The following is a 13,468-nucleotide window of genomic DNA, read 5'->3' on the forward strand; positions in this document are numbered from 1 at the left end:
TTTCGAGAAATGACGTCGACGTCAGATTAATCACAATCATGTTTGGGCAAGTCGAACCACCCCATATGTACAGTCATTACAGTTTGGTAGAACAGTTTTATATGATTTTTTTTAAAATTGATGTCAGTTTGTGTATCCACTATTTGTTGTGAGACTTCACACAATTTTCGCGATTTTATTATTTTTTTCTCTAATACATACAGAGAAGTTTAGGGAGGGAGGGAGTGAAAAACTATATATACATATATTTCATATTTTTTTGTTCAACTTGACCCATGCATGATTAAATATTTCTTTTTCATTTCTTGCAGCAAGAGAAAGAAAGTGACGTTCCTCCGTCATCCATTTGTACATATAATTGTTATTTTGTGAAAACACGGTCAACTGTTCAGGCTTGGAATGAACGGTTACAAATAGTCTATCTGGATAATTTGCAAAATACACTCAAAATAGACTTTTGGGTTACAACGTATTTGTGCTGGTAGGTAAGCAAATTTTTACAAAGTAATTTTCACACACAGACGACCTTTTCAAAATTTAGAAAATATATTTCTGTCACTGGTAGTGTTTTTTTTAAACTCGAGGTTAAATGTACCCACACATGCACGTTGCTGCAGTATTTGATATATAGTTAGTTGTTATTCCCCTATATTTTTCTTCCTTAGGACAAGGAAAATATGAGTGACAGATTAAGACTTGTTAACGATAGTGTAAGTAAGTTTTCTCTCTGTCTGTCTGTCTGTCTGTCTGTCTGTCTGTCTGTCTGTCTGTACATTTGAACCGTAATGTTTTCTCATCAAGCCCCTCCCCCCTTGTCAATCTTGCTCGTACTCTAATGACGTCACATGTTTTGATATATAAGCATTGTTATAATAGTGAACTGTGTCACAAATACTGAAAACCTGGACGTATTAAATTGTGTCTTACACTCGTCAGTCGAATTTATAGTCATCATTGGCCCAAGGACCACCTTCTCTGTCACTTGCGCATGCGTTGCATTGGACGAACCATATTTCTCGTAGGTTGTACACGCAGTCTCAATTGATGCACACCAGCCACCATTTCCAATAGCAACACATCGAAATGCATGATCAGCGGGTGCAGAAGCACATTTCACAAATGCATGTAGACGTATTTTGTATGAGGACCCGTCCAATCTTGGATTAGTGCCCTCTAATGTTGGAATTGCACGGTCATTATAATTCTGCTGTAGTCTTGCCGTGTCTAGCATTGTAATTAGCATGGAAATAACAAAAATACAATTTTGTACTCACCCCATCATTTACTGATTTTCTTTCTTTACACAGATTTCTCTGAAGAAGGGAACCATTCACGTGAATAATTTGAAGATTATATAATTAATAATTTCAATTATTTGGTATTTTATTGGTATATGAGGTGTATATGGTATTTATAATGATTCATTATAATAACAAAGTAAAAAATAATAATAATTTATGTGTGGTATTGTTTGAATATTTCCATATTACACCCAAGTATTTTTATCTTTGAGCCAAGGAAGATACGTGTTACTCTTATTTCTTAAGCTATTAATATTGATGTTTGTAATTAATTAAATCAAGTATTTATCATATACCTATGGTGAGATCAATTGCTCCTGTTGAGGGATATATAATATGTACGTTAAAGATCATGATATTAGTGGATGTTAACAGTCATCATGAACTGTAGTTCTGATTGGACAAACAAGGCAACATAAACAAACATATACAAGTCAAATTGCTACAAAACTAAGATAGTTCAAACCAGGGAAATGTTGACGAAAATATCCAGGCCCAAATGATACTGTTTACGATCTTACATTGAATAAGACATTCATTAATATACTGATGATGCGACTGTAGGCTACCCACTACGTGTATGTACACTACACATACCACAATAACATACCACGGAAGTACGTTCGTGGTTGACCATCTACTTTTACTAAATTCTAAAGCAGTCTCTGCCCATGTCCGTCTGTCTGTCTGTCTGTCTGTCTGTCTGTCTGTCTGTCTGTCTGTCTGTCTGTCTGTCTGTCTGTCTGTCTGTCTGTCTGTATCTGTCTCTGTCTGTCTCTTTCTCAGTCTCTGTCTCTCTCTCTCCCTCTCCTCTCTCTCTCTCTGTCTCTCTCTGCCTCTGTCTCTTTCTCTCTCTCGTAGCTGTAATATTCTGACTGGTAACTAAAATGATTCAGTAATGTATAATTATTGTACTATTGTAACTTAAATAAAGACAGATAAAGAACTTGAAATCAATCCATGAATCAAGCCACCATTCCATTTATCCTACCAACCATCCATCAATCACAAAACACTCACTCACTCACTCACTCACACTCACTCACTCACTCACTCACTCACTCACTCACTCACTCACTCACTCACTCACCCATTCACTCACCCATTCACTCACCCACCACGTTCTTAACCTTAACTGATAAAAAACCAACCCAGTCAGTAAATTATGATGGCTGCCGTCTGTAGATGACCTCACATATAAGGTCACCTATGACACTAATCCCTCAAAATGACGTTTATTTAAGATAAACACTACACATCTATTCATGTCATGCCATACCTCTTTAGATTGATAGAGTTGGTGGTGTCGTCTATTGGCTCAACATTTCATCCCTTGATAAGGACAAACTCATACAAATTGACAATGCTAATTAGGGCACGGTGCCCTTTACCTTTCTGATGTCCATCAAAGAACATATCACGCCACATGCATAGCTACAGTGTACGCAAATACAAACAATTTGATGGTACCTGTATATTCATACATTTTTTGCATAATTTATATTTTTACGAACAGTGAACACGTGGCTAAGGGCAGAGTCTTTATACACTGTGGAAATGAGGTCGTTATTAATCGCAGTACTGGCGTAAATTTGTACTATGAATTCGAGTAATATTCTGTCTTCAGAATAACATGACGCACGAACGGGTATTGTTTAGAATTCAACCTTATGGCCATAGATATATGTTATCATATATGTGACGTCATAGGTACACAGGTCATCTCTTTTGGGTATTGCATTTAGTAGGCTGACCTTTTCTCTATAATGATAACATGACCTATGCATATTTAATATGTGAAAAGTCATATTTGACATTGTCTTTCCACCTTGGGTAAATCTTTAGCAGAGGATGTGTAAATGTGGTGAGTATGAGACAAAGACTTAACTTACCCCCGGTGATCTCTACCCTGGGGACTTTTGACTGTCAAAAGTGGTACTGCGTCTCATACTACCTCTGAACAGAGATGGTGGTTAGGTAGGTCACAGGTAGGGTAAAGGTTGGGTAAATTGGTGTTTTTGTGTAGTGGCATTATACTTTTCTTCCTGCCCACACTGGGAATGCCATGTGAACATAAAGCATTCCTTGAAAAGTTTAAATGGGTGACCTGTACTTTATAAATCTTACCATCATAACCGACCAATAGAATCACGTTTGAGAAAGAGGCAGGTACTATTAATTGCAATGTCATGACTTGACATCCTTGTATATTTACCAAGATACAAAGGTCTGCCAGGGAGGTCAAAGATCTTGAACATTAGACTTCTCATTGATACACCAACCAGTCTAAATTTGAATATTCGGGCTTAAATTACAAAGGATCCAATCAAAATACCATTCAGCAATGTTCTGTACCTGACCTCTTACCCTCTTAAAAGATATAATATTACTTATTTTAGAAACGATTTGCGATAGAGGGATACTTATATAAATTAATCTTTCACATATCACTATTCTCATTTTGGTACGAGAAACTGCTCTTCACGTTTCGAGGTAAGCATGATGTTTTCTGTTTTATTCGATAAGGTCACACTTACTTTGTGCTTCTTTCGTAAAATTAAAAAAGTTAAGTTTGAGATAGCCTAATATATGAATCTAATAGACTAAGGAAAAAACATTCGACATTCTTTTGATACTTTTAAATATACCATTTCATTTACCTTTGTAAAGAAGGTTCATCGTATAGCACCTTGTTTCTTTTTTTTCAATAATGATTGTTCCCTTCTGTTTTCCATATTCGATATCAAGATACGAGACACTGCAAAAAAGAACTGTTCAGATCAATACATTCGTTAATTTGAACCGAGGACCAATGAATATTCGGGACACTGACATGTTTTTATATTCATAATTATATTCCCTTACACACACTGTTGGTATATCTTTGAGAGAGAGAGAGAGAGAGAGAGAGAGAGAGAGAGAGAGAGAGAGAGAGAGAGAGAGAGAGAGAGAGAGAGAGAGAGAGAGAGAGAGAGAGAGAGAGAGACAGAGACAGAGATAGAGACAGACAGACAGACAGAAACAGATAGAGACATAGAAAGAGGCATAATTCAGAGTTTCCCGCTTTTGCGTTCTACAGATGGCTCAGATCATTTGTCAAGTACACCTTGATATCAACAAGTAAGCTAGGGTACTATTATGAAACTAAAATAAAACAGACAATTCAACTATTTTCTGGCGGCCAAGGAATGCAAATTACCATGTTTGAAATTTAAACACCAGCGGGCTAAATGTGCTATTTTTCTGTGGTTATTATGTCATTCATGCTGTCATTCATGCTGATTAATGAAATAGTGAAATAGCGGCGAATATAAAAGCATCATTATGCAAATGCAAAAGACATTATTATATTAAATGTCAATAAATGATGGTAGGGGTGCCTATATATTCTTTATCCAGGTAGATTCGAAAAACAGACCAGATGGCTAGGCCATGCAAACAAAAACCTTCGTTTCTGCGCAAAAGTTTAGTAATTTGACAACTGTATATTTAAAGAGCCATTTGACGAGAATGACTATTGAGCCTAGCATAAAGCACTGGATAGGTGATTTCTCTGATACAAAAGAAAGTGGGTAAACATATTGATATTTTGTTTAAAGTCTAATTCTCCAAGGGTACAACGCGAATGGTTATGCAAATAAAGGGCCATATGTCAGGTTTATTAATGTCTAAAAGCCCTGGTGTGTAAAATGTATAGTCCATTACGTAAATAACATATGGCTGCTGGCGAGGTGCTATCAACCAGTCTAAACAAATACATATGCTACCGTCAAAATCTAGTGCAGTGTGTAGGAAGTCTACTGAGTCAGGATATTAAGCTAAAGGTCGGTCCTACATATTGTTCTTTCAAATTTAATTTCGATGATTGGGCCAGGAGAGCATATCAGTGATTTAATTCAATATTTTAGTTGTCTGGGAACACTGATAACAATTGTGTATGTCATGGTATGTCTTCATTTTACATAAAGTTTGTTATTTATATCAACGTGTATTTGTAAGAAAAGTAGACAGACTGTGTGGTAACCATTTCACATGTATGTATATATTTACTTTGAATATGTTCTCATGTATATGTTTTTAAAAAAAAAAAATATGCATATATTACAGTACATGTTTTCCTTTAGCCACAAAGTTACTTAACTAATTTATTTTCCGCATTTTCTTATCTTTTCCACTTCCGGTAAATGTATGTATGTATGTATGTACATTGTATGTATGTATGTATGTATGTATGTATGTATGCCACCATTTTGTAAAGTAATTTTAAGGCATGCAGACAATTTTAGAATAATACTACTACAAAAACTGATTATTCTAATAAGGAATATATATTAAAACTTTCTTCAATTAATTGTCGATTTAAGTTATATATCTCAAATTCTTTTAAAGATTTTCAGGTTTTAAAATTAAAACTGTGTGAAGGCCAGTCACTTCTTTTCGATAAATGTAATACCTATATACAAGAACACAATTATCTTAGACCCACGTGATAGAACACCAATCAGCTGAGAGTCATCACGTGATAGAACAACAATAAGCAGACGACATGTCTAGGAACTGTATGTACGGCATACGTTTGTAGATGTGTATGGTGGTGTTTTTAGGACTAATTTACCATAACTAAAGTACAGTGATGTGTTCAGCCACCATTGAACTCATATATATTGTGGATGTATATAAATAGACACAATTTTATTTCTGGGATCAGGATCTTCATTTTTACATCTATACATAGGTTCATGGATCCCGTATTTTGTTTATTTTTACTCCTTCTATACTTTCTGAATTTGTCTTAGCAAGGGCTAACAATTTAGTTATTCTCTGGGGATTCAAAAAGGAAGGAAAATGGTCACTACTCAAAACAGTGAGTAACTATAACCAGACACGAGAATAAATATGTATTGTTTGTTTAATATCTGATTGTAAGTCACGTGAATTGTCAATGTAACCGTTAATTTGAATTTGTTTAGCATGTCCATGCCGAATTATGCATGCTAAGAATGAGTTAAGCAAAATAATTAATCATATTTACTTGTTCTTCTAGGCTTGCAGAAAGGAGGTGGAATTGCAGAGCCATTAACAGCCTACGAATACAAGCCAATATGCGTAATATACTGACTACGTCAGCAGTGTGTTTCACCCTGCTAGTTGCTACAATTCAGCCTACATATGGTGCGGAGATATTATCAGCACTCGCAAAAGGTGGTAAAAAAGCGGCAGCAAAAGCAGCAGCACGTCAGGCGGAAAAGGACGCTGCTCGTGACATCAAAAGAAAGGGAACATTTTCAGCTGGTCGTGATTCACCATTCGGGCCTTTTGACGTAGAAACTATCCTTCCCTTCGAAATTGAATTTGCAAATCCTGGTGGCAGCTTTGATAAAACAACTGGCAAGTTTACAGTTCAAAACAAAGGTTTTTACTTGTTTCTATTGCACGTATACAAGAACAACGAAAACCCAGGAGGCCCTGTTGTGTACCTGAAGGTTAACGATGAGATTATACTAAGAGCCGATGAATGTTGTGGAGCCGATGAGTGGGACTCAGCCTCCAATAGTGTTATTTTAGAGCTGAAGCCAGGTGATGAAGTCTATTTACTGTTAGGTGCAGGAAGGATTGCATCTTCTAGCGGTACCCGAGAGACAACATTCAGTGGCACCTTTTTGTTTTAAGTCTTACTAATATGTATACAACACATAAGCAAAGTAATACGAGTTAACACAAAATAATTATGCCTTGGTCATTTTACATCATGACCACTGGCATTTGCGGTCCTCAAACTACAAGTAGAAATATTTTAAAAAAACAGATAAGGTATAGTATTCCCTAAATGGCTTCATTCATACAGAAAGTACACATGACCCAAGGACTACTACTACTACTACTACTACTACTACTACTACTACTACTACTACTACTACTACTACTACTACCAAATAGTAAGAGCTATAATAAAAATATAATTAAATGATAATTTATTTACATTGATGTGATTGATAAAAGATAATACAGATTGGAGTGCAAGGTTAATACCATTAGAGTAATGATTAGAAAATACCCTTCATTTTATGTGTAATCTACAAATATTATGTACCATATATATGTATATATGTATATGTATATGTATGTACGTATGTATGTATGTATGTATGTATGTATGTATGATGATCGCAACAGTGTGAACACTAAGTAACGGCTCCTGTGTATCTTGCTTGATACTGTGTTGTTCACACCACTCTCATACATATGTATTGAGCACTCCAGCATAGACATTTTACATATATATTACGCACACACACACACACACACACACACACACACACACATATATATATATATATATATATATACATATATATATATATATATATATATATATATATATATATATATATATATATATATACATACATATCTAAGATGTGTACTACTATCCTCTCTATTTTACTATTGCATTACAACTTATTGTATAATGTTAACATTGATGGATTTTATAATGTTTGGTGAAAACATGACAAATTAATCATTAGTTCGATATAAAATCATAATATGAAGTATACAGGATAGAGATTGTAATCTCTATGTTAACGAATAAGAGGGTTTGATGGTATAGTGGATATAGTATTAACATTGTTTTGAAATCTACCCATTTTTGTCTTGGACAACAGTTTTCTTCTTTACATTTGTTTAAGTTGCTATAGTTACTACTATAAATACTTAGATGCGAATAACTTCCTTGGTGTCACTGAAATTATTACATGTTGTATAATTATTGTTTTCCCAGGCTATTTTCTTCAGGAATCATTCTTTCTGAAATAAAATTCTTTTATTGAAACTAAATGTGACGTTGTGAATAAATTAAGAGTGAAAATGACGTATGGCAAATTGATGTGAATAGCAATGCTGTTTGACAATACAATATAGTTACTTGGGAACATTAAATTTGAATCAAATATGACATTTCGATCCATCTACTACGGACCTTGATCACGCACTGATGTAGTTCTTCATAGTTGATGTCTCTCTCCGGACTGGTGGAATCGTAAATTGATGGTAGTTTCCCTGGTCCCTTTTCATTGGTTTCTCTCCATCAATGTGTTATTCCGCCAGTCTATAGGGATGCATAAACGCTGAATAATTAAATCATTGCGTGATCAATGTCCTTAGTAGACAGATTGAAATGTAGCATTCATTTCCAATTTACCTTCCAGAGTAATATAAATAATAATAATAGTGTTCGTTTTGATATATCGCTTTCCCACTCCGTGTTCAAAGCACTTTACAATTATTACCCCTGGCACGGATCTATAGCAGCACAACGGCCATTTATATTTCCTCGACTCCTAGGGGAACATTGCGGCCTGGTATTAAAGTGCAAAGTATTAAAGCATTCATATCGTAACCTCTATCCTACCAGGTCCCCAGCTATACAGCTAAGTGGACTGGGGTGCAATTATGGTACAAATCTTGCTCAAGGACTTTAGCCATTCAGAAACAAATGGTGGCGATTGGGCTCGAACCTGCAACCTGCAGATTCAAAGCGAGCCACTCGAACCATTCACCTATCATAATAATATATTCTCCAGCAATGTTGTTATGCATAGACTAGTCCCTGCACTGAACCCTTGAGCCCTAATTTCAAAGCATTTTCAGTCTAACAGTAGCCATATTATTCAAAAGCAGCAATATCTTCATATAATGCACACCCACACTTTAAAAAAATTACAAATATTGATTTTACCCTTTATTTTGCTGTGCTTTGTGGATATGAAAACAATGTAATTACGTCTGAGCATATATAACATAGAGATTTTACATCTGACATTTTTCTAATCACTGGCAATATCATCTACATTTCTATTTTCAACCAACATGGCTACACTACCTGTATCTATCTAACGTGTCACCATGATGCATAACCCTCCTACTTGGGGTCAACAGGATCAGTGCATAGACTTTACATTATACTATAAATACCTCAGCTCTGAATACTGTCAACAAACGTATACTTTGGATACTAAATATTATTACCAATATAAGCTATTTCTCATTGTTTTTATTCACTTTCAAGAAGAACAAAACTAACCATCGTGCAAGGATCAATAAAAGAGTCAACAGACCTCAGAAGATCAGTTCAAATGTTCCTTGCAAAGGATCAAATGTCCGTAAAAAGTCAAAGATCCAAACATAAACGAGTCAGCAGTTTTCAGATCTGGAACAGTCAGATTAGAAATAGACCAGCGATAATTTAGAATATTCTGGCATTTGTTCATTTTACATGAATGGAATACAAAACAGCAAAATTACATCACGTAACACTATACTATAAATAAGGCTTGCAGACAATTATTTCATTACACACATTAGAAGTCTCCACAGGTGAGTCTGTTGCTTTATACTAAGTATATATAACCACGCTTCTTACATACCTGGCTTCTTATAACGTCTCTAGAATAGTTCCGCTGAACTATTTCCATGGTCGACATCAGATAACAATTGTGTATTTCTTTTGTATCCATTTTGTATAATTATAGCATATGCATGTTCTTTGAAGGTGTATTTTGTTTTGTTATCTGGTAAAATAAATTTCATTCATTCATTCATTCTCATTTTTTGCTAAATATTCCACAAATTTCAATGATTATTTAACATGTTTTTATTGATTTCGCGATAGGGATTTGCACAGCAATACCGGACTTTGCCACTAATAGCAGTGTTTATAACACAGAAGGAAGCCATTATGTCTAATGCTTTAACAACATCCCTGGCATGCTTTGCCTTGCTAGCAACTAATGTCAACCTCAGCTACGGAGCTCAATCACCCACGGCAGAAGACGCTGGCGCTGTAAATCAAAACAGAGCGGCCTTTTCAATGGCTCGAGACACGTCATATGGCCCTTTTAAAGAAGATGCTGTTATTCCTTTTGAAGTTGAATTCGCTAACCATGGCGGACATTTTGATATTACAACCGGCATATACACAGTTCCAATTAAAGGTTTCTACATTCTAATGTTTAATGTATATAAGAATGAACTAAACGAAGGTGGTCCAATGGTGTTCCTTATGGTTAATGATGTCATCATTTTGAGAGCTGACGAATGTTGTACTGCTGATGACTGGGATTCGGCATCCAATGGTTTGATACTGCCACTTAATGCAGGAGACGAGATTTATTTGTTGTTAGCAGCTGGAAGAATTGCATCAGGCAGTGGATTCAGAGAAACTACATTTACCGGAGCTCTCCTGTTCTAAGATTAACTGAAAACCTTTCAAGATTAATGGCGATATTTAAGATGATAAATTTCAAGGATTCAATTGTGATGTCTTACATTGTTATTAGGTTATCAGCAGACAAACCGCATTTACAGGAGTCTCATGATCTATTATTAACACTGTACGAAAAGTCAAATTTACCCACCTTTACCCAACCTTTACCATACCTGTGACACATCTAACAACCATCTCTGTCAAGGGGTATTACGAAACGAAGTGACACTTTTGACTGCCTACAATCCCCAGTGGAGAGATCACCGGGAATAAATTTACTCAAAGATGTCACTTCATCTCATACTCGCCACATTTACACATCCTCTGCTAAAGATTTACCCAGGTGGAAAGACATGGTCAAATATGAACTTTCGTATAGTGTAACAGAAAACATTTCAGGATCAATAGAAACAATAAGATAGGCGAGAAATTGAATAACAGGTTCTTGATTAAGTGGGATTTCAAATATTTACTTTTTACTCTCGATACAGTCATTATAGAATATTGCCAGACAACTGTTTACGCCTAAACCCTAACCCTATTCGAAACAGCAATTTTATACTCATTATATAGTCATTACATTGGTGAAGGGCTTCTCGTTAATATTTGGTTTCATGGAATAGAGGAACACTTAATATCCTATTTTGTGGTTCATTTGATCTACTTGAAATAATTTAGTATCATATCTCAATCTTATTTAAAAACGAATTCTAATCAGTAATAAGTATAGCTGGAATAGATATATTTATTTCTTGTTGTAGTATATTGTTATATTGCTTTTATTATTGTGTAATTTTCATTTTTCTGTGAAGAAGTGTATGAAATAAATATATAAATAAATATATAAACAGATAGTAAAAAATAAATACTATCCAACCTTTGGAAGTGCACAGCTTTAGTCATTACATAGTTTACTCAGATAGGCATTGTGCGTGTCCTTAGACAAATAGTTACAATATATAATGGTACCCGTTTATATGTCTTATATTTGCATATGTTATACTCAAGTCAACACAGGTCAAGGTTTGAAGTATTAGCTGTCATAAAAGATATCATTAATATGACAAATTAAAATGAAATTTATGTACCTGTTTATTTCAAAGTTTACATACAGGTGTTCAAGGAATGCCATTGTTAATGCAATTATTTGTTTTCTGTTGATTTTATTAAGTTGGTGAGCTTGTGTGGAGATATGACATAAATTGATAGGTTTTAGGAGCCTTTAGGTCATGACCTTCTCAGACCCGAGCTTCATTTCCGGACTACGTCATGAGCAAATCTCACCTTTAGTAAACAATCAACAACTGTAGATGGTAGCAATGATATGATTTTAGCCACAACGTGTATTACATTTATATTCATACCCTACAATACATACGATACGTTTGAGTGAAACGTTTTGGTCAGAAGCATTTTTTGATCAATATAACGAAACTGATTACATTGCTAAACAAAATTGAATATTTAAAATGATCTCAGAAATTCTGAACGTAAGTATTAAAATTCTGAGCGGATACGGTATAGTTTTATGAAGTTCAAAATTCAAAGTTCAAAAATTCCCTTTCACGTGATGAGGTGCCATAGTGGAAGTTAGTCAATACATATCTATTTTGATGTCGGCACATTGATACTAATTCTGACCGTTCATTCTATAAATTAGATTTTTCAGCGTATGTGATACATAGCTTTTCTACCAGGGAAAAGTTAGCAATAGCATGAAACACTGTGTAAGCTGTCCTGTGCATATTGCTTGACCTCTGTGTTATTGATACCTCTATGCATACATACGTATTGAGCAGTGCTTACTCCAGTACATTGAACACATTGAACACATGCTGACAAACAAACAAACAAACAAATAAACAAACAAACAAACAAACAAACAAACACACACATTGTATATATATATAAATATATATATATATATATATATATATATATATATATATATATATATATATAATATATATAAATTACCCAATTCATGAAATGGGTAGATAACTTTACCCAGGTCATGAAATAGGCAACCGAGTTGCCCAGGATATGAAGTGGATATTGTGAGATATGCCCAGTACATGAAATGAGCATCTTTTATAAGTCACACACAAAAGAATAAGAATCAAACAATTGTATTATCATGTATGTACAAATTCATCAATTATAATGTTATAATTCAGTATAGCTTGTGTTTTAAATAAAGTTCGATAATCAACACCCCAGTTCAAAACTCTTGCCCTCAATATTTACGTTGGCCCCTTTTAGAACGTAACCTATACTCTCATTTGAATAAGGTTGACCATTCCATGAACTTGGCAAAGTTACCTGCACAATTCATGAATTGGGCAGTTTCACGTATTGGGTGTGACACATATATACACAAACACACAAACATGTATGTATGTATATATATATATATATATATATATATATAGCTCGGTGAGTATTGTTGTCTGGTGATCGCACGAGCGTGAAACTCCGAGTTACAACCAAGAAAGAGTTCCAGAACTACCAAAACTATATATATATATATATATATATATATATATATATATATATATATATATATATATATATATATATATATATATATATATGTGTGTGTGTGTGTGTGTGTGTGTGTGTGTGTGTGTGTGTGTATGTGTGTGTGTGTGTGTGTGTGTGTGTGTGTATGTGTGTGTTTGTGTAGTAGTAGTATCATGTGTTTGTACAGATAATCTATATACTGCCCACCAGTAACATTTAACCATGAAAACGATAAGTTTGTTTATAAGTATACGATGCCGTGATCTGTATGTTAAGGTCGTCTTAAGACAACCAAAGGTCTTGAATATTAAGGTTAATTTATCATGCACATACCAGGATAAATATTAAATATTCTTGCTGACATGTTAGGTGCAGCCAC

At 34.6% G+C, this 13,468-nt stretch overlaps 1 protein-coding gene across 1 annotated transcript; it reads left to right on the forward strand.

Annotated features, from left to right (window-relative positions):
- The first annotated feature begins 9,668 nt into the window (after positions 1 to 9,668).
- LOC144450248 (caprin-2-like) lies at positions 9,669 to 11,380 on the forward strand. The gene is made up of 2 exons (XM_078140841.1): positions 9,669 to 9,677; positions 9,973 to 11,380. The coding sequence occupies exon 2, from the start codon at positions 10,039 to 10,041 to the stop codon at positions 10,549 to 10,551; it is 513 nt and encodes a 170-aa protein (XP_077996967.1). The 5' UTR covers positions 9,669 to 9,677; positions 9,973 to 10,038; the 3' UTR covers positions 10,552 to 11,380.
- The last annotated feature ends 2,088 nt before the right edge of the window (positions 11,381 to 13,468 follow it).

The sequence above is a fragment of the Glandiceps talaboti genome, chromosome 19 (assembly GCF_964340395.1).
Source record: "Glandiceps talaboti chromosome 19, keGlaTala1.1, whole genome shotgun sequence".
Taxonomy (NCBI): domain Eukaryota; kingdom Metazoa; phylum Hemichordata; class Enteropneusta; family Spengelidae; genus Glandiceps; species Glandiceps talaboti.

Excerpts from the sequence above, each read along its gene's own strand:
- LOC144450248 (XM_078140841.1), top strand. The coding sequence starts at position 10,039 with ATGTCTAATGCTTTAACAACATCCCTGGCATGCTTTGCCTTGCTAGCA.